At 38.3% G+C, this 21,659-nt stretch overlaps 1 protein-coding gene across 4 annotated transcripts in view; it reads right to left on the bottom strand.

Moving 5' to 3' along the window:
- The window catches only part of LOC122532756 (potassium voltage-gated channel protein Shaker), a 110,752-nt gene extending 89,681 nt beyond the window's left edge, over positions 1–21,071 (bottom strand). Inside the window, exon 1 of one of the 4 annotated variants that reach the window (XR_006307569.1) lies at positions 20,487–21,071. Coding sequence is in view for 2 of the 4 variants with exons in the window: in XM_043661804.1 (XP_043517739.1) it covers positions 20,487–20,560 (74 nt within the window). In the remaining 2 variants the exon portion in view is untranslated. The remainder of the gene's footprint in view (positions 1–20,486) is intronic. The other 3 variants (XR_006307568.1, XM_043661804.1, XM_043661803.1) reach the window with 3 other exon arrangements.
- Between the last annotated feature and the right edge of the window lie 588 nt (positions 21,072–21,659).

Raw genomic sequence — 21,659 nt, 5'->3', positions numbered from 1 at the left:
AAATATAGTAACAACAAAGTAATAATCAGAGACCAGAACTGTTATAACCAAAATGTAAAATGTCACAGAATAACGATTAATAATTGAAATAGAACAATAATAATTGAAGGTCATTTAGTATATTCAGAAGTATAGTAACATTAGTTATATAAGTCATTTAGACATGGAAATATAGTAATACTTAGTTATATTTAATTACATTCATTAATTACAGTCATTTAGCATAGTAGTATTTAATTATATAGTTTATATAATTTTATATTTAATTATATAGTTATTTAATCAGGGGTCATTTAATATATAAATATGGTAATATTTATTTATATAATGGCAAGTATAGCAACAAAATAATAATCAGAGACCATAACTGTTATAACAAAAATGAGAAGAATCATTAAATAATTCGTCTGTTAAATAATTCGAATGAAGAATAATAATTAATAACTAAGGGTTATTTAACATAGAAACACAATGATATTTAGTTAGAGGCCATTCAATATAGAAACATAGTGACATTTAGCTATATTTGCTAATAATGCAAATGTAGTGACGATAAAGATAAAAAAAAAAAAAATGTCACAAAGTAACATATAATAATTGAAACAGTGGGGAACAAGTCGGGAATAAGTCGTAGAATAATAATTAATAACCAACAGGCCATTTAATTAACGTTTCATTAAAATGTTTCTGGTCGCAAGTAATCGAAAGTGCTCGGAGCTATCTTTTTTTCGTTGGCGGTGATCGTTATTCACGAGAGGAATTCATTTCGATTGCTCGCAGCAGCTATCAGCGAGGGAAATTCATTTCGTTCTTTGTTCGTTAATTGCCGCGAGATTTACATCAGAAAGTAACCCGGTGGTTTTTTTTTTTTTTTTTCAAATGTTTCAACGCGGTCGCGGCACGAGTGTTTTTCAGTCGAATGCGAAACAGTACGTCTATATACGTTTTGCATTGCGAGCGACCGAAATAGAGATTTCCTCATTTATAATTGTTACGAGCGACCGAAAATAGATTCCATCTCATCGACAATTATCATATCGGCAAATAAAGCGGCTCTGTTTCGTTTAACATCATAATCCAACGCGGTTTTTGCCGAGAATTTCCTCCGCATTTTGGAGATCAATATCCTCAACTAGCAGTTTGCTAGTTGTTTCTTCATAAAAATTTTTCAAACAGCCGTTACCTCTCCCTATACAATTTCTCGAGGTTTCCGAAATGAATGCAAGACGAGTCACCTAATTCTAGACTTTAGGACGCGTTTAGATTTTAGGACACGTATCCTTGCCCCGTTTTAGCTTACGTTTTACAGATTTCATTTGTACCACGAGTATTAAGGGGGGGAAAAAAAGCGAAGAAAGCTGAAGAAAATTAAAAGATAAATTGCAAAGAGAATCGTTTAAGCGAAGATACGTCTATTCAGAGTGTAACGTTATTTAATTTACAATTAGCGAATAATTAAAAGTGGCGGATTAATATGATTAAAACTTCAAACGAATTTCGATGATAAGAAAGAAGCTAGCGTTCTCCGTAGAAGCTTGAAAATAACAAACGATGATAAATTTATCCACGTGCAAATTGATCTTGAATTAATTCAAGAGAAGGCACCTCAAACTGCTTGATAATCGCTCTTAAATAATCAGGTCAAGAGATGATAAAAGTTTTAAATCGTCTACTAATTATTACACTCTTTTCTGTACTCGTTTACGTAACGAACATGAAAACGATTTGAGAATGTATGTTCAATTTCTAGTTGATCTACGGTCGCAAATTTGGTCTCCTCGGATTATCCGAAAAATCGCTTCTTCGAACAAGTTTCTTCAACTCGGGTAATCGACGTTTTACTATAGGTATAATAAATAATAAATAGGTAGTAAGAAAATACGAGAAATGGGGAGGGATAGCGATAATATAACAACAAACAGTAATAGTAATGAGTAAAAAGAAAAAAATAGAACAAAAAAAAAAAAAAAAAAAAAAAAAAAAAAAAAAAAAAAAAAAAAAAAAAAAAAAAAAAAAAAAAAAAGAGAGAAAATAAAAGAGAAATGAGGAGAAATAGTAATGACACAACAAGCAAGAAATTAAGGGGAAAATAAAAGAGAAATAGGAAGGAATAGTAATAATATAAATAGTATAAATAAATAGCGAGAAAAATGAGAGAAAATGGAAGAGAAATGGAAAGGAATACCAATAATGTAACAAATAATAATAGTAATAAATAAACCAATAATCTAGTAACAAATAATACCAATAATGTGACAAGTAACAATAGTAATAAATAAAAAAATAAAGAAAACAGATGACAACAGTATCATTACCATAATAATAAACAAGTGGCAAGAAAATGGGACAAATTGGAAGTGAAATAGCGTTGATATAACAATATAACAAGAACAACCGACAAGAAAACAGTGGAAAATATGAAAACAGAAGGGAAATATGGTAATCGTGTAACAAGTAGACAAATAAGTAGAGAAGAAAATAAAAGAGGAAACGATAGATAGAAATAGCGGTGATGACGAACAAAGAGGACGGTGAAGAAAATGCGGGGAGAAACGGTAGAGAAACGGTCGAGAAAGAGAGGAATTATTTCTCTTTCAGCGAAAGAGAGACGGCGTGGTGAAAACGATGGTGCACGGCTCCATCGACAGGAAGATCCGCCTCGGGGATCGTTAACCAGCGTGCACCCGCTGGAACATTGTTCCCTCTTAGGGATGACAGAGGGAGAACGATACGCCGCCCGGAGGATCGATGAGTTTATTAGCCGAGCAGTTCCTCCCCTTTGTTCGTATTTTTGCGCGAGGCTGCGCTTCGCGTATGCATGCATCGGTTAACGATGCACGCACGCATCGTCCGTATATGCTCTCTCTCTCTCTCTTTCTCTCTCTCGTGTACGGCGTACCAGCAAGACAGAAGAGCCCCGTGGGAAAAGGCTGCACACGCACACGGAAAATGTGTCGTGAATTGTCACGCGGATCGATCCGAGCTCTGCCTTTCTCCTCGTTTGCGAGCGCGAATCGCGCCGGCCATCTCCATAACACAACCCCCCATTATTATCGACCGTTCGTTCGTTTTCGTTCTGCCGGCCGATCGAATTTAACAAAACTGAGAAACTATCGACCGATAACGTAAAATTTCCATTAGAGATATTAAAGTAAAAAAAAGGAAAAGGGAAAAACAAAACAACGAGAAAGATATTTTACGAAAAATCTGATTTGAATGTTTAAAATAATAAAATCGTTCTACGTGTGTACATAAAAATAATACTAGGACGAATTTTTTTTAGTGTTACTGTTCTGGTTGCGATAGACGAATCACTTGGATTATCATTGATTAGTGTTCTACATCAAACTACGAGGAAATATATGTCGGTTCTATTTATTTGTACAAAAGATAACCGACTCTCCCACTTTTCTTAATTATTTGAATAAAAATTATTAGCACGATCTTTCACCAAATATCAAAATACACTATAAATATAATATCGAAATATTCTGTATACTGATTTTGTCTCGCCTTGTTTCTCGACAACACCTGTTCCTTTTCGAATTTTGCCGAATTTCTATATCTTTCCCCTTTTTCTCAAATCACACTGATTTTTGGAATTTTTCGCTCGACCACGATTTTCACTAGACATCGAAATATTCTATATCTATTCTGGCCTTGTTTCTCAATACCTTGTTCCTTTTCGAATCTTGTAAATAGATCATTCTCACCGAATTTTCGTATACTTTTCCTATTTCTTCAAATAGCATCCAGTGACACTGGTTTTTTTTGGAATGTTCCGCTCGACCACGATTTTTTTCAATCGGCACTAAGAACACTGAATTAAACATAGGCTATCCAGGGATATTTTTAACGTTACGCTTCTCGTATTGTCGTGGCAACTCGGTCCTGCGCCGGACTGGTTACGTAACCAGTCTCTGGGAATAGGAGGCACCCGGAGAGATCTCCGATAATCGAATTTAATTAAAGAAAATCGTCTCTCAGCCGCCTTTCCGCCTCTATCCGGCCTTCCGAGAGAGAGAGAGAGAGACCAGCCGATTGAAATTCAGATCAAAGACGATCGCGTCGGAGAGGGGAGGCGAACCTTCTTCAACGCCATCATTCGCCATCTTGCAAACGCATTTTTCCTTACGTACCTGCCTGCTCTCTATCCTATGGACGAATATTTATCGTTTCGAATTATCGTACGCGCGAACACAACGACTGACACTTCGTTATTTTATTCTCTGCCCGATGAAAGAAAAAACTCGCGCCGGATCACTCACTTTTAATGGAGTCTCCCGAAAGCTGCTGCTTAACCATTAAACAACTATTAACACTTGCAATCCGGTTGCATCTCAATTTCCCCCTGGATTAATAGAAAAGAACATCTCGTGTCGCCGAGTTGCATTATCGTCGTGAAATATTGTTGTCATTGTTCGTCAAGCGGTCGGAACAATCCAAGCGAGACTTCGACGAACATCGCCGCACGATCCGTTGTTATTAACCACTTGCGACTGGCGAGACTGGTTCGCGGACCATAACGAGTGACCAAACCGTATATTTAATAATTCGTCGCTTTCTTTTCCTTTCGAACACGTCGGTATGATATCACTGGATAGAAATTATTAAGAAATGATCATTGTCTGTTTTGTCTTATCTTATCATTCGTTTTGTTTGGGTTATACTTAAATATACTTAAAACTGAGAAAATGTTGTAATTTGGAACGAAAAATTGTAATATCTAAACAGTTTTAAGTATATTCAAGTAAAACAAGTAATAAATACTAATAAATGATTTATTACTATTCAATAACAGTTTTAAGTATAGTTAAGTAAAAAAAAATAAGCAAAACAAGTAATAAATAATTAATAAATAATTTATTACTAATCCAGTGATATCATACCAACGAGTTCGAAGAAAAAGCAACAAATTATTGTGTACGGTTCGGTCACTCGTTACGGTCCGCAATCAGTTGTCAACGCAAGTAGTTAACCTCTTGCTATGCACGTCGAGAACTTTTTGTCCCAAAATTGCAATATTTTCTCAGTTTCAAGTATATTTAAATATATACCCAGACAAAACAAATAACAAAATTAATTACTAATTAGTAATTTCTATCCAGTGATATACTGACGAGTATAAAAGAAAAAGAAAGCGACGAATTTATTGTATACGGTTCGGTCACTCGTTATGGTCCGCAATCAGTTGTCAACGCAAGTAGTTAACCTCTTGCTATGCACGTCGAGAACGTTTTTGTCCCAAAATTGCAATATTTTCTCAGTTTAAAGTATATTTAAGTATAACACCGACAAAACAAATAATAAATTTATTACTAATCAGTAATTTCTATCCAGTGATATACCGACGAGTTTAAAAGAAAAAGAAAGCGACGAATTTATTGTATACGGTTCGGTCACTCGTTATGGTCCGCAATCAGTTGTCAACGCAAGTAGTTAACCTCTTGCTATGCACGTCGAGAACGTTTTTGTCCCAAAATTGCAATATTTTCTCAGTTTAAAGTATATTTAAGTATAACACCGACAAAACAAATAATAAATTTATTACTAATCAGTAATTTCTATCCAGTGATATACCGACGAGTTTAAAAGAAAAAGAAAGCGACGAATTTATTGTATACGGTTCGGTCACTCGTTATGGTCCGCAATCAGTTGTCAACGCAAGTAGTTAACCTCTTGCTATGCTCGTCGAGAACGTTTTTGTCCCAAAATTGCAATATTTTCTCAGTTTTTCAAGTATGTTTAAATATATACCCAGACAAAACAAATAATAAATTTATTAGTTCTCAATAATTTCTATCCAGTGATATCATATCTATAAGTTCGAAAAGAAAACGACGAATTATTGTGTACGGTTCGGTCACTCGTTACGGTCCGCAATCAGTCGCCAGCGCAAATGGTTAAGTTAAAACTCCAACCACAATTACAAGGTGCATTTCGCTTGTCGAAGCAAATGAAAAAACACATCCGGCCATGTATTTTCTTCGAGGAATCGGGTTTATCCAGGTCTGTGGTGTGCGCGTATGTGTGTGCATTAAGGTTTCATAAAAGATGCTGGCGGCTTTTCGAAATATCGAGCTCCGCGGCAGAGGAGGATACTGCCGTTGATAGAAAAAAAGGGGGGAGGAGGGGAGGGAGAGAAGGAGAGAAAGAAGCAGGAAAAATGGAAAAAGACGATAACGCGGAGAGAATGGTAGTCGCGCAATATTTTAAGCCGACTGAAAATCCTCACGGTATAGGTCACTCGCCTATTTCCGAGCCGGATCGATGAACGCCCAGTCACATGGGAATCACCATGAATCGGGCGTCCACGTTGCCAAGCTGTCTACAACCGTCGTGTTTTACCATTTACGCGTCCCTCACGCTCGTGTGAACTTGCTCGTCCAGCAACGAAAGCTCCGTAGATATTAATTGAAATAAACGTAATAATTGACAAACGAATTTGGAGAAAAGATTGTTAGTATTGTAGACGAACAGACATCGATTCCACGTGTAGTGGAGAGTATAATTGTATAATGATACAACATGATGTATAACGACATTAAAAAATTTGAGCTAATTGTATAACTTCGTAGAAAAAAGATGATCTTTTTTGGATCTTATTTCAAACCTAATGGAGCTTATTTTGACAGGAGTGAAGATGACTTAATATCATGCAGAGGGTAGGAAAGTAAGACTACTCTAAAAAAAAAAAGTACAAACATTTGTGTACAAAAGCATTAAAAAGTCCTTCCTTTAACACAAATCTACCTGTCTATCTATCAATATGAAGATTAAAGTCTTCTCTTTGCAACGATTCCTTGCAACTTGTTGTATGATTATTTATATTGAACGTTGAATGACAAAAATCCAAGAAAGTAAATAAAAATTGAATTAAAGTTAGGAATCTAGCATTCCTAACATTAATGTTCCAAGTTCAACAAAATACTAGCACAACCGAAATTTCAGTCTTCAAGGGGCTATAGTGCATCTACACTATGAAAGAAATTTTTTTTCACGTTTTCACGTACGTTCGAACTTTTACAATTTAAAAAAAGAAAAGTATTCTCAACTTCCCATCAGCTACTTTCGAAATTGAAGTAAAATCAGTTTCGAAAAGAACGAATTCACGACTGTCAAGGTAAAAGCTCCACGTTTTGAAGTGAGATCAGGATGGTTGCATGATCCTTTTTTTTCCGCGAAATTGTATCAGTTGCTTTCGTTGTTACGAATACATTACATGTACTATTCCACACATAAATATTACCAAACGGGCACAGACATTAAGCCACAGCACACAGATATTTATTCAGTCACATTTCAAACACATACTCGTTGTATTTCGTTCCGCGTCGTTTGAACTTTATCGACAATTGTCATCGGTTCAAATTATGCGCTTCGTACAGATCAACTATCATTTAACATACACGTTAATGACTCGATTCAACGCGTCAGATATACAGGGTGTTTCGTAACTTGTGAGAGCTGATTGTACGCCTAAAAATAATTAAAAAAAGTCACATAAATGTATGTCCTATCTGTCTTCGTTTATAAGAATTTTATAATGAATTTTATAAACAGAGCAAACTCTAGCAAGCTAGTTTTATCAGGCTTGGTATATTTTCAATTTTCATAATAATCATAATTGGGATGAAGAAAACCCACATGTTATTGTGCATTCAAGACATCAACACCAGTTTAGTTTAAACGTATGGGCAGGAATAATTGATAAATTTTTAATTGGACCTTTTTTTTCTTGATGGGAAACTAACATGCACAAAGTACGTTGATTTTTTGAGCACGCGTTTACACGAAATATTAGAGAAAGTTCCAGTCGATATTAGACTTTGTATGCAGTTTATGCACGATGGAGTTCCGCCGCATTTTAGCCGAATTGGCTAGGCAATTTTTAAATCGACACTTTGCAAATAAATGGATTGGTCGTGGAGGTCCTATTGCATGGCCTGCTCGTTCTCNCGTTCTCCGGATTTGAATCCATTAGATTTTCGTTTGTGGGGACATTTAAAATCTATTGTATACGCAACATCGATTGAACATACTGAAATACTACGAAATAGAATAGAGCAAGGCTTCCGACAAATTCGAGAAACACCAGGAATGACAGAGAGAGTAACCAGATGAATGACAAGACGCGTGCAGGCTTGTCTTCAAATGCAAGCTGGTCATTTCGAGCATCTTTTGTAAAAGTAATTAAAACAGAAAATTCATTGTATCTCATAAACGAAGACAGATAGGACATATATTTATATGACTTCTATTTATTATTATTAGGCGTACAATCAGCCAAACCCCTGAACTGGGTCCCACAAGTTACAAAACACCCTGTAAATCTCTGTCTTTACGCGAGAATTCATCGAAATTAAACGAAAATCCGTAAAATGTTAAATGAAAAGAGGAAGGGAGGAAAAGAGAAGACAAGGATCGGTCTCGTTCTCGCGTTGATTTCGACGTCGAACGCGAGTCAATTACAGTTAACGTGCGACCTGGTTGCGTAATTTCAATCGATATCGCGGCGATAGGGGGAAAATAGGGAGGAAAAACGCCTCGTGCGCTCGTGCGTTTCTACGAACGCATTTCCGGTTCATGGTTCGACGCGATTACGCTGGCCACTAGTCTACCTCAACCCCCTCTGCCGTCTTTCGAGTAGACAAGTAGCTACGTTACCGAACGTCGAGGAGAGAACCTTCTTCGAAGGGTGGCTGCCAAAGGAAGAAAAGAGAAGCCACTTCTATTCGAGACGAGTCAAAGGGGGTGCCAACTGATAATAACAAGGACACGCTTTAATTGGCCGTCCCCTTCGCAAGATAATGCTAATTGCCAATTTAAATCGCCGGCTGATCACCACCGACAAAAGGGACGAAATGCTGCTTCGTCCGAGAAATCTCGACGAAATCCCCGGCAGCAAATTTTAAACCTCTCACTCTCTCCCGGATCGGAAATATATCGTCGAGACTTTACAAGAGGTTAGACTTGCGCTGGAATGACGTGTTTGGCCCAAAATTGGCCAATATTTTCTCAGTTTTAAGTATATTTACATATATATCCAAACAAAAATAATGAATTTATTACTTCTTAGTAATTTCTATCCAGTGATATACCGATGAATTCAAAAAGTAGACGAATTATTGTGTACGGTTATGGTCGGCAATCAGCTGCCAGCGCAAGTTGACTTGCGAGTTTCTTATTTTTCTCATGTCAATGGTAGAGCTAGGCCGACACTGATTGGCAAATAATTTCGCTCAATAATTTCTATCCAGTGTCATAGAATGACGAGTTCAAGAAAGAAAGGGACAAATTATTGTGTATACGGTTCGGTCACTCGTTATGGTCCGCGTCTACCAGTCCCGCCAGCGCATGAGGTATAAAGTATAAACGATACTGTTATTTACGAGAATAACAATGTCAGCGATGAAGAACATTTGACAACTCTTTTTTACAACACGCAACTCGCTCCTTTTAAACAGCATGATCGACTCATTTTTTAACAACCTTCTCTCGCTCAACGCTTTCTCACGACTCCAATCAACTCGCCCGACTCTCTTTCAAAAAAGCAAAATTAGCTCCACGTCCCCCCCAAGAGTTACCATTTCCTCTTTCAGGCCATCTGTTACAATTAAACGCAACTAAAAATATAACAACCACGATACTACACAATCGGCCATCCGGAGGAGGACCTTCCCAGAAGGAGAACGACGACGTTCGATCGAACGAGAGAGTGTCCGACGAAGTAGAGCGTGGGTTTTGGATCGTTCGTCCGGCATCGGATTGTATCAAAGGCGGATATTCAGGCGGTCGGTAATGTCGAACCCTTCTTCCGCTTTCGCCACGCTGCTCTCTGTCGTATTCAGAGATGCCGCTCCAACGACCCAAACGCTTCTCATTCGTACCGTTTCACCTACCATTTTACACGAAAAACAAAAAAAGACCATTCTCTCCGTCAGATTAACCGAAACTGTTTCTTTTTTTTTTTTTTTTTTTTTTTTTTTTTTNTTTTTTTTCAACTTCGCGGTGCTCAAGGCGCCGCCTTTCGATTCACGGAGAATTCGATAACCGAACTGTAACTGTAACTGTAACTGTGACAATCGAAAGGAGGGGGGAGGGGGCCGATCGAATTTCGACACCGACAGTGACGCGACAGTTGTTCGAAAATTAGGGCCAAGAGATCGATGGTCGTTAACGGGCGTGCAATCGTCATAACGACGCTCGAAACCACTGCATACGATTAATTAGCCATTCGAGGCGTGCGCGGCGGCGGCGGCGGCGGCAGTTGCCATTTTCGCGACCTCTCGTCCCTCGTGCCTCGTTATCGCTTATCAATCTTCGGCGATCGCCGACGCGACCAATTAACGAGTCGGCCCCCCCCCCCCGCTCCTGATTTTTGTCCCCCTCTCGCCGTCCTCACGATTTGACGAGCGGAACTGAGTGGTAGACGATAACAAACGAGTCCCGGCTGGAAGTCAGCCTGATAATTAATACGTCAGAATGAAACCGGCGGACAAACGAGCAACGGTTGCATGCAGAACGCGCGCGCCTAACTGATATCGATTTGCGCGCGCGTTACACGCGCGTGTTCCGGGGGTGGCCATTACTACTTTGCAGCAGCAGCCTGACAAATTTCAACGGTGGCACGTGCGGCTGGCAGGCTCTCGCAGTCGTTTCGACATTTTTTTAATCGATCCACGGCGTTTACCGGTTTACCTCGCTATACGTGCTCCGATCGCATTTTCCATCACGGCTGAATCGAAAGCGACGGAGGCGGCGCCACGACCAGCTGACTTTCTAGATTACGCGGCGAAGTGTATGTACACCGACACGTCATGTACGGACGGTTCAAGTTCGTATACACAAGTTTCAGGGGATAGCACAAACGATTACCGCAGGAAAAAAAGAAAAAGAAAAAGAAGAAGAAGAAAGTTTCCTTTAAAAATATTCCCTTCTTCTTCTTTGAGCGTTCTTGAACGTTCGTCTGTCAAAGTGTGCAAGGTCCGTGTGCATATATGCAGGTCGAAACGTACGACACGTCGTTTCCTTGACACTGATATAGTTACAAGAGTAAAATTGCACGGTCGTTCGCGTTACACCGTTTACGAGCCGAGCGTGGCAACGTGTGCAGGTAAAATCGAATCGACCCGGCGGATACCACTCTTGCTTTCCATCCCTCGTTCCGCGCGCTTTCGCCGCGGGATTTCGCGAGATTACGGTGGATCGAGGAAATGTTATTGGCGCACCTGGTTCTCTTGCAATATCTTTGCGAGAGGATGGTGCTACATTAACGAAATCTGTTGGAAGAAGGGAAAAAGTGGAACGATGTTGTACGATGATAATGAGAGGTAATGTGAAAGGTATCGACACGGCAGAGGCGAGATTTCTTTTTTTGGAAAAAGATACCACGTACCTCGGGAGGATTTATAAAATATTTTTCCCAAATATTGGCACGATATCTTTCTGAAAACAAATGATGATAAAATCTGTCGTGTAATGATAATACAAGTAAGCTGTACAATAATAACATAAGTATACTGTATACTGTAAAATTCAAGAATCAGAAAAGTGTTGACAAAATTTCTTTTTGCAGAGAAAAGGGCTATAAAATATTTTTAATGTTACAGACAAACGCGTTCCTTTGTCCAATATTTCTAACAAATGATAATATTTCTAACAAATGATAATAAAATCTGTTTCCATAAAGAGTGCTACATACAAAAGTAACGTGGACCAATAATAATAATGTAATGTAAGTCACAAAGATATTGACATACATACGAGGATTTCTATTTGCAAGAAATTTCTCTGTCGTGTGTTTGAACCGGAGATCGAAAAAGTCAAAAAGAACTGTTCAATAAGTTCCATTTGAAACTTTTTCGAAAAATGTTTCTTACAAGTAGATAAACGTTCTTAAAAATAAAAGGTTCAGACACGATAGGACTTGTGCAAAATATACTAATTCAATGAACATAAAAATGGATATTTGATTAAATGTTCTGAAAATAACTTGTTTCCATGAAACATCTATCCTATGAGAACAATCATTCAAAAATCCAATTCCCAAGTCTGACATTTTTTTCTATAAAAAAAAAAAAACCATAAAAAACAGATATTTTATTCTACGAAATATACAAGTTGGAACAGAGTTCTTTTAAATTCTGTTGATTTCGATAATTTGAACAGAATATAAAACATTTTCAATAGGTTAAAAACAAGTGTCCTTTCACAACGTTGACGTGACATCGTTCTATAATATTACAAAAACATTTTGGACATTTTATAATTTTTCCAACGATATTTATCAAACTTCTCCATTAAACGCGGATCAAGCATATGTCGATACTTTTTCGACTCTCGAATTTTTATGTCCCCTGCATTATTATCGTGCGACTCATTATTGAAAATTACTGTTGTGCACGTTGCGTTCGTACGCAGTGAATTATTTATGGAAACATATTTCGCTAGTACGGCGAATCCTATTAATCCTCGGATTAATACTTAAATATTCGGATACTAAATATCGAAACTGTTACAGTTTCGTAAAAAAGAAAGTGTACAATGATAAACTTGACCTCGTTTCAATGCTTCGAGTCTCTGCTTGCGAAATACATTATTCATTTTATTTTCCAATGTTACAAATTGCAGTAGGTAAAAACATTGAAACATTTTTTTCACGACTGAATCCACGATGGATTTGGAGATTGAAACCTTCTCTTTTCAAGGCCTCTCCCCAAAATTTGATATACGATCTTTTCTCGTCGTTTCATCGAATTTTATTAAAATTGGGCTTGAACGAGAATTCAACGAATTCTAACGTTTTCATCATTATATTCAAAGTTCAATGCTCTTTAGGGAAAAAGAGATCGTTACAGGAAATTTTCAGGGATCTTTTCTACAAATCCAATGTCGACTCGGTCATCGCAAAAATTCCCTCGACACTTTTACATGCAATTTACAACATTTTCGAAAAGAAAGGCTTCGCTTTAACGTGAAATAAACGTAGCACTTCGAAAACAGAGGCTTCGAGCTTTAAAAATGAGCCCAAGTCGACTACGACTTTCCTTTTACAAAATTACAATTTTCAATATTCAATGTCCGAGTGTCCATTTTCACAAAAATTCCTTCGATTTTTCTACGTACGACGAACAAGAAAAGAAATTTTCACCAAAATTCCTGCAACAGTTTTTTTTTACACACGATAAATAAGAAAACCAAGCGTGCCGATACGTTTTCCACCCGCTGTGAAATTCGATTTGCTCCGCTGGCAAATTTCAGATTTCAGAGGACAGACCGTCTTATCGATGGCCACGGTAGACGAAGAGAGAGAGAGAGAGAGAGAGAGAGAGAGAGAGAAGGAAATTCCGCTAGACCAGCAGGAGAGACGGAAAGATCGGGAAGATCGGGTGGCACGCGACGGCGTTCGAGATCCAATTAACTCGCGCCACTCGAGCCGGAGATACGGAACTATGAATTCTCGATCGTCGTTTAATGTACAATGTGTCCCGCAGTTAGCATATCGGTGGTTCATTGTGTGGGGACACGGTTACGCTTCTACGCGGCTCTCCGAAGGCCGGTCGGCTAGCTATTGGAAATCAATTAACCCACGACCGTGGCGCGTCTCGACCCTACTCCTCTGCACCCTCGTACGTACGATACGTGCGGAACAACCCCCTCCCCCTCCCCCTCCCCCCACACGTGTGCATCATCAAGATTATCGATACGCGAGCAAACCGAGCAGCTCCGAGAAGAAAGCTCTGCTCGCCGAGATCGGACTAATCTCGCCCATTTTTACCATCACGTCGATTCTTCGAGCTTCGGTCTTAACAACTAGCGCTTGAATTTTTTGTAATATTTTCTCAGTTTTAAGTACATTTAAATAGAACAAATAATAAGTTTGTTACTTCTCAATAATTGAGACTATCCAACGATATCCATACCGACGAGTTCAAAAAGAAAGCGGCGAATTATTGTATACGGTTTTTGGTCACTCGTTATGGTCCGCAATCAGCGGTTAACCTCTAGCGCCGGACTGTCGTGCCACGCACGTCGCGAATTTTTTGTTCCACAACTGCAATATTTTCTCAGTTTTAAGTATATTTAAGTAAAACAAATAATAAATTTGTTACTTCTCATCAGTGGTTAACAAATAATAAATTTTTACTTCTCAATAATTTCTATCCAACGATATCATACCGACGATCTCATCAGTGCTTAACAAATAATAAATTTTTGCTTCTCAATAATTTCTATCCAACGATATCCATACCGACGAGTTTAAAAAGAAAGCGGCGAATTATTGTATACGGTTTTTGGTCACTCGTTATGGTCCGCAATCAGCGGTTAACCTCTAGCGCCGGACTGTCGTGCCACGCACGTCGCGAATTTTTTGCTCCACAATTGCAATATTTTCTCAGTTTCAAGTGTATTTAAGTAAAACAGATAATAAATTTGTTACTTCTCATCAGTGCTTAACAAATAATAAATTTTTGCTTCTCAATAATTTCTATCCAACGATATCCATACCGACGAGTTCAAAAAGAAAGCGGCGAATTATTGTATACGGTTTTTGGTCACTCGTTATGGTCCGCAATCAGCGGTTAACCTCTAGCGCCGGACTGTCGTGCCACGCACGTCGCGAATTTTTTGCTCCACAATTGCAATATTTTCTCAGTTTCAAGTGTATTTAAGTAAAACAAATAATAAATTTGTTACTTCTCATCAGTGATTAACAAATAATAAATTTTTACTTCTCAATAATTTCTATCCAACGATATCCATACCGACGAGTTTAACCAAATCGCAACATTTTCTCAGTTTTAAGTAACCAAGTAACCAGTTTTAAGTATTTAAATGTAACTCAATTTTAAGTATTTAAATGAAACCCAGGCAAAAGTAATGATAAGTTTATTACTTTTTAATAATTTCTATTCAGTGATATCGTATCGACGAGTTCAAAAGAAAAAGAAAGCGTCGAATTATTGTATACGGTTCGGTCACTCGTTATGGTCCGCAATCAGTTGCAAGTGGTTCATCTCTTGCGGTGGAATGGCGTGCCACGCACGTCGCGAATTTTTTGTTCCAAAATTGCAATATTTTCTCAGTTTTCAGTACATTTAAATAGGACAAATAATAAATTTGTTACTTCTCAATAATTTCTATCCAACGATATTCATACCGACGAGTTCAAAAAGAAAGCGGCGAATTATTGTATACGTTTTTGGTCATTCGTCATGGTCCGCAATCAGTTGCCAGCGCAAGTGGTTAAACCTACGAGACTGGGCTGAGTAGATTTTAACAGGCAGGTTCGTTCGCTGATCGAGGCAACGGGGATAATTGACGGCCTCTCTTTTCACAAAGTAATTTAAGGGGGTATTCTAGTATGAAGTGCGTGTTTTTTTAACTTTGTTAGGAATTTTTTTGCAAAGAAACTGTTATACCTTTCGCAGTCAAATTGGCAAGGTTCATTTCTACGTATTTCAACAACGTTTTAAAACTTTTTGGGACAAAAAAAGTTAAAATTAGTGGCACTGCATACTCTCAAACATAGTCGCTTTTAAAAAAAGGTCGTCTCACGGTGTCCGTGATTCCGGCCATTCTGCTCGTCGGAAATAAAAAAAAAACGTGAATGTTCCTTAATTAGTATGAGTTATAACAGGTACCAAAACAAAAGAAAAAAGTCGGTAATTAAAAAAAGTGGCGATACTTTGAAGTTCGATTATCGATTTTTCCATAGTTTTGTTAAACTTCGGAAGCCTAAAAAAATATAAAAAATAAAATTTTTTGGTTGATTCTGGTAGGTAGCTATAGTCACACACGTACTAGATGCGTACTTAAAATTTTGAGTCAATTTTGGTCAAGTAGATTTTGAGATATCATGGACACCGTTCTGAAAGACATAGTTTCCAGAAAAATGCCTTTAAAGTTTAGTACTGCGGTAACAATGACGCTGGTCGTCGCGTCCTCCAAACAACCATAACTTCGTCAATTTTAAAAGTTCACATGTAAGGTTACAGAGGTTTATTTTTGAAATTACGTCCTTTAAGAATATGCAAAAAAAAAAAGAAAAAATTGATTTTTTTCAAAAGTTCACACTAAAATACACCCTTAATCGTCGTTCAATTGTTCGCGAGCGCCTTTGCGAACAAACCGTGAAAAATGCTGCGGTTTCCTGCGTGATTTGTCACGATAAGATACGACGAGAGAGTTAACGTATGGTTGGCTGCGTTAGTCGCTGCAGATGCAGAGCGCGAGAGAAATTTCTTCGTTGAATGTGATGCGAGAAGCGTGACGTGGAAGCGTTCTTCTTCTTTGAAAAAGGAAAGAGTCAGGCGAGTTGGAAGCAAAGTCAATGAGTCGTGAAAAAGCGTCGAGAGAAGGTTGTTGATCATGTTGTTTGAAAAGAGTTAGTTTGCGTGTTAAAAAAAAAAAGAGTTGTTAATGCTCTTTATCTGTTGCTTCATCACACAACATTGTTATCTAATAAATATCGTTTATACTTTAACCGCTTGCGCTAGTAACTGGTTTGCGGACCATAACGAGTGACCAAAACCGTATACAGTAATACGTCTTCTTTTTGAACCCATCGGACAGAAATTACCAACAAGCAACAAATTTATTATTTGTTTCGCCCCGAGTTGTATTTCAATGTACTTAAAACTGAGAGAATATTGCAAATATCGTTGCCGTTAAAAAAACAGTTTAAGAGTTGTTAATCTGTGTTATTTGTCTTCTCTAATTATTCCTTGTTCAATCACTGTCATCATTGTCATATCATTTACAATAAATACCATTAGCATTTTATCTCTACATTCATACCGAACGACGAGAAACCCTAATCAAACAAACAATCGTTTCGTGAAAGATTCGGAGAAACGCGGAAGAAAGATAAATTCGAAAGCCGAAAGCGTGTCGGGGACGCAGCTTGCAGCTCGGATTCGATTAATCCGCGGAAGATACAAAAGTAGAGACGAGCGCCTTCCACGAGGAGGGAAACTTCCATCTACTTCTACATCGTCGCGAGAACGCGGTATGCTCTTTCCGTAAAGTTGCAGTCCAAGGATCGATCGGGCGTGTGTCTGGTTCGTGGAACGCGGCGAAGTGATTGACAAAGGATCGGGCGTAACCGAGTGACTGGGACCACGTGTCCTATTGCTCATCTGCATTATTCAATTACCAAGTTGCCAAGCGAGCCTTACAGGAAGGGAGCTCGGCTGGAAAATGCGAGTTACGCCGGAGTGCATCCACCGACGCCGGAGAACTCCACTCTCTCCCTTTGTAATTCTCCGTTCAACTCGAACGCATTCTACCACCCGGGCTCTCGTCTTTTTTTCAAACGGCGCGCCGAGAGCCGAGGCGGTTTTTCAGCCGAGCTTTTCCCCGCGAAATGCCGCGTGTACCGCGATGTGCAGAGCTTGGCAAACACGCCGAATTGTCCATCCTTTGGCATTTTTATCGAGAATTTCTTGGAATTTCTTGATTTACAATAAACGTTCGGAATCGGAAAATATATAAATATGCACTAATACATTAGTACATGAATATGTAACTAAGAGAAATATAAATTTGTTCATATTAAAAGTATGCAAAAATGACGAGTATTGCAGTGAACGTTGAAACCAGAAAATAATACACTGTACAACTAAGAAAAATATAAGTTTGTTCGATATTAAAAGTATCGAAAAATGACGAATATTGCAGTAAATGTTGAAACCAGAAAATACACTGTATGTAACGTAAGAAAGAAATCATTTTGTTCATATTAAAAGGAAAATGACGAAGTAAAAAGTATAAAAGAAAAATTTCATTCGGTGTGCGATCGAGTACACCTGGTGCACGTGGCACTCAAAGGTATACCAATATGTAAAATTTATTATTACAATTATCAATGTTGAAACTAGAAAAAATACACTATATTTGTCGTTATGTTCATATGAAAAATATACAAAAATAACGAAAAAGTTGAAACACAAAGCTTTGTTGGATTCCGTGTAATGGAGTCAACACGCTTACAATTTAGAAGAGTTTATTGCCTTACAGTCGTGGTCGTGTATGAATTAGAATGATATAGAATGATTTACAATGTTTAATGCTCTTGAATATGATGTAGAATGATTTAGAATGTTTGATGCTTTTAATGATATAGAATGTCTCTATAATGATTTAGAATATTTTATGCCCTTAATGATATAGGATGTCTTTATAATGATTTAGAATGTCTTAGAATATGATGAATGTCTAACGCTGTGGAATGTCTTTAAAGCATGTCCTTATATATATTTGGTTATCATCGTCAATTGGAAGGGGAAGGAGCAACTATTAGATCTTGCTCTTATGACTAACTATCCACTTTTATATTATTTTATATATACTTTTATATTTATTATACCCAAACCAAAAAACATGCTATACTTATATTTATATGAAAGATACACAAAAATAACGAAGAAATTGAAGCACAAAGCTTTATTGGATTCCGTGTAATGGAGTCAACACGCTTACAATTTAGAAGAGTTTATTCCCTTACAGTCGTGGTCGTGTATGTATGAAATAGAATGATATAGAATGATTTACAATGTTTAATGCTCTTGAATATGATGTAGAATGATTTAGAATGTTTGCTTTTAATGATATAGAATGTCTCTATAATGATTTAGAATATTTTATGCCCTTAATGATATAGAATGTCTTTATAATGATTTAAAATGTTTTGTGCCCTTAATGATATAGGATGTCTTTATAATGTCTTAGAATATGATGAATGTCTAACGCTGTGGAATGTCTTTAAAGCATGTCCTTATATATATTTGGTTATCATCGATCAATTGGAAGGGGAAGGAGCATAGATGACCAACTATTAGATCTTGCTCTTGTGACTAACTATCCACTTTTATATGGACTGTTGCTAGCTCATTGTCAGTATTTGCATAGATTCAACATTGTCTGGATTGGTCATCCAACAGCTTTGTATAAATTTCATTTCTGCAACTAAATAGTTCACCATTTATCAAATTTTGTACACGTGGCATACACAGTGCGCTAATATGCAAAATCTGTTATTACAATAAATGTTGAAACCAAAAAACATGCTATACTTATATTTATATGAAAGATACACAAAAATAACGAAGAAATTGAAGCACAAAGCTTTATTGGATTCCGTGTAATGGAGTCAACACGCTTACAATTTAGAAGAGTTTATTCCCTTACAGTCGTGGTCGTGTATGTATGAAATAGAATGATATAGAATGATTTACAATGTTTAATGCTCTTGAATATGATGTAGAATGATTTAGAATGTTTGATGCTTTTAATGATATAGAATGTCTTTATAATGATTTAGAATGTCTTAGAATATGATGAATGTCTAATGCTGTGGAATGTCTTTAAAGCATGTCCTTATATATATTTGGTTATCATCGTCAATTGGAAGGGGAAGGAGCATAGATGACCAACTATTAGATCTTGCTCTTATGACTAACTATCCACTTTTATGTGGACTGTTGCTAGCTCATTGTCAGTATTTGCATAGATTCAATATTGTACGGGTTGGTCATCCAATAGCTTTGTATATTTATCAAATATTGTACACGTGGCATACACAGTGTGCTAATATGCAAAATCTGTTATATGAAAGCAAAAAACACGCTATACTTATATTTATATGAAAGATACACAAAAATGACGAAGAAGTTGAAGCACATAGCTTCATTAGAACAACCTTAGGAATGATCCAGCGTGTACCAAATTTAGTACACGTGGCACTCGAACGTCACCAGAATTGCTTCTTTAAAACCCCACGAAACAAAAAATTGTCAAATTTCTATCAGCCGCTCCCTTCAGCGTGATTGAAACGCTGACGTGTCCGTTCTCTAGTTTCCCACTTTTAATAAAATTCCTTTCGTCCATGGTAACAAGTTTCGCTGAAACGTCCACCTCGATCGATCTTTCAACTTTCGTCCCAACTTTCCGCGCGAAATATTCCTCACCGCTAAATTTACCCTCGAGTTTTTAAGACTGGCGAGTCGTTGTCCCCTACCTCGATGAAAAATACTTCGAATATATAGGAAAGTAGTACCGCAAATTCGAGAGGGAACAAACCAAAAGCTTAGTAGATTCGAACGGATAGTGCATGCAATGTAACCTGCTAAATTCGGGTGATTCACAGCCGCAGGAAGTACGCACGTGCTGTACGACGTCTGCTAGACGATCTCTTCTCGTCAGCTCTTCATCGCCGATCTTTCGGGTAGAAATCAACAACGATCCACTTCGTTAGAAATCTCGAAGACGAATGGAAATCAAAGCGCCGTTTTCTCTTTTTCTCTTTTTTTCCTGCTCCCGCCCGAAAGACACGAGAATGAAAAGAAACGAGCGCGAGGGAACGAGAGAAATAATGGTGCCGCGTGGTCGTAACGTAAAAGCGAGAAACGTTTTCAAGCAAAAGTATAAGTCTAGTATATCGCCGGCTATCGATTCGCCGTCGTCTTTCACGTGAAACTCACGGATGCTGCCGATGCTCGGAATATCTGGCGTGTCGTTCCTCTGAGAAGCCATAGATGCCGGCTACCGCGGCCATACCTCAATCTCCACGGGCAACAGGGAACTCGATGGCCATTCCAGGTTCATAATACCTCGGCGAAGCTACGAGCGTTGGAAGATCCTACGTGTCCGGTGTCATCTTGTCGCCGTAGAGAGCCTGACCGTCTCTATTTTCAGCCCTGCTTCCCCGATCGACCGTCTGCCCGTTTCGTTCTCAGCCGCAGTAGGAACCGCTCGGCGTCCCGCTCCATAAGTGGCCTTGTCCCTCTTTTAAAATAACCCTCGAGAGACCAGCGCCTGCCAACCTCCTGCCCGGTCCCCTTCTGCCCCTATCGTCGCCGCCTGGACTTTCACACCTTCGTCCTTCGAGCAAAACTTCCTTTCCTCTACCTCCCTCTCGGTCAGTCAGTCTTTCTTTCTTTCTTTCTTTCTTTCAGTCTATCTTTTCAGCTACACCGCACACGAATTCACTGTTCAAGAGAAACCGCCAACTGCTCTCAAACGTTAACGTATCGTAGGCGAATCGTACCAACGTTTATCCTCAACTCGTTTCGTCGAGGAGAAACCTCGACCCTGTCAACGCGTCGAATCACAAAGAAGCTCTCTGCAAGAAGAATCGTTTTTTGTTTTTTGTTTTTTTTTAATCTTCTTTTTTGCCAAGCGAGTATAGTCGAACTCGAGAGGGAGTTATTTAACGATTTTCCTTCGAGGAGGGTGAAATTTTAGAGGACGAAGACCCACTGATCCCGCGGATCGCGTAATCTGAAAGAATCTCGCGGCTGTTCTCTTTCGCGAATGCACGTCCGCGTCGAGTTTTGCAAACTTCGCCTCAAGCGGAAGAAGGCCCGACGAAACGCGTGTTTCGGCTGGACAAAGGAACAATTTCTATCTTTCTACAAATAGCACAAGCTTCTGTCCTTCGATTACTGAACCGCTTAAACGCACACGACGAAATCTTTTAACTGGGAATGACGAGTTAACTTTTCGATTAAACGTTGGATGAACGAAAAAAAGTAGAAGTTCCTATTTTTTTCTTTTTTTTTTTTCGTAAACTTAACCTCTTAAACACGCATGACGAGATATTTCGTCGTGCCAAGAGAAACCACCGCGTTGCGTATAACCTTTCAAGTGATAAC

Source organism: Frieseomelitta varia, unplaced genomic scaffold (genome assembly GCF_011392965.1).
Source record: "Frieseomelitta varia isolate USP_RPSP 00005682 unplaced genomic scaffold, Fvar_1.2 scaffold_470, whole genome shotgun sequence".
NCBI lineage: Eukaryota > Metazoa > Arthropoda > Insecta > Hymenoptera > Apidae > Frieseomelitta > Frieseomelitta varia.
The sequence above is the reverse complement of the archived record's forward strand: the minus strand, read 5'-3'. Positions and strand labels throughout refer to the sequence as shown.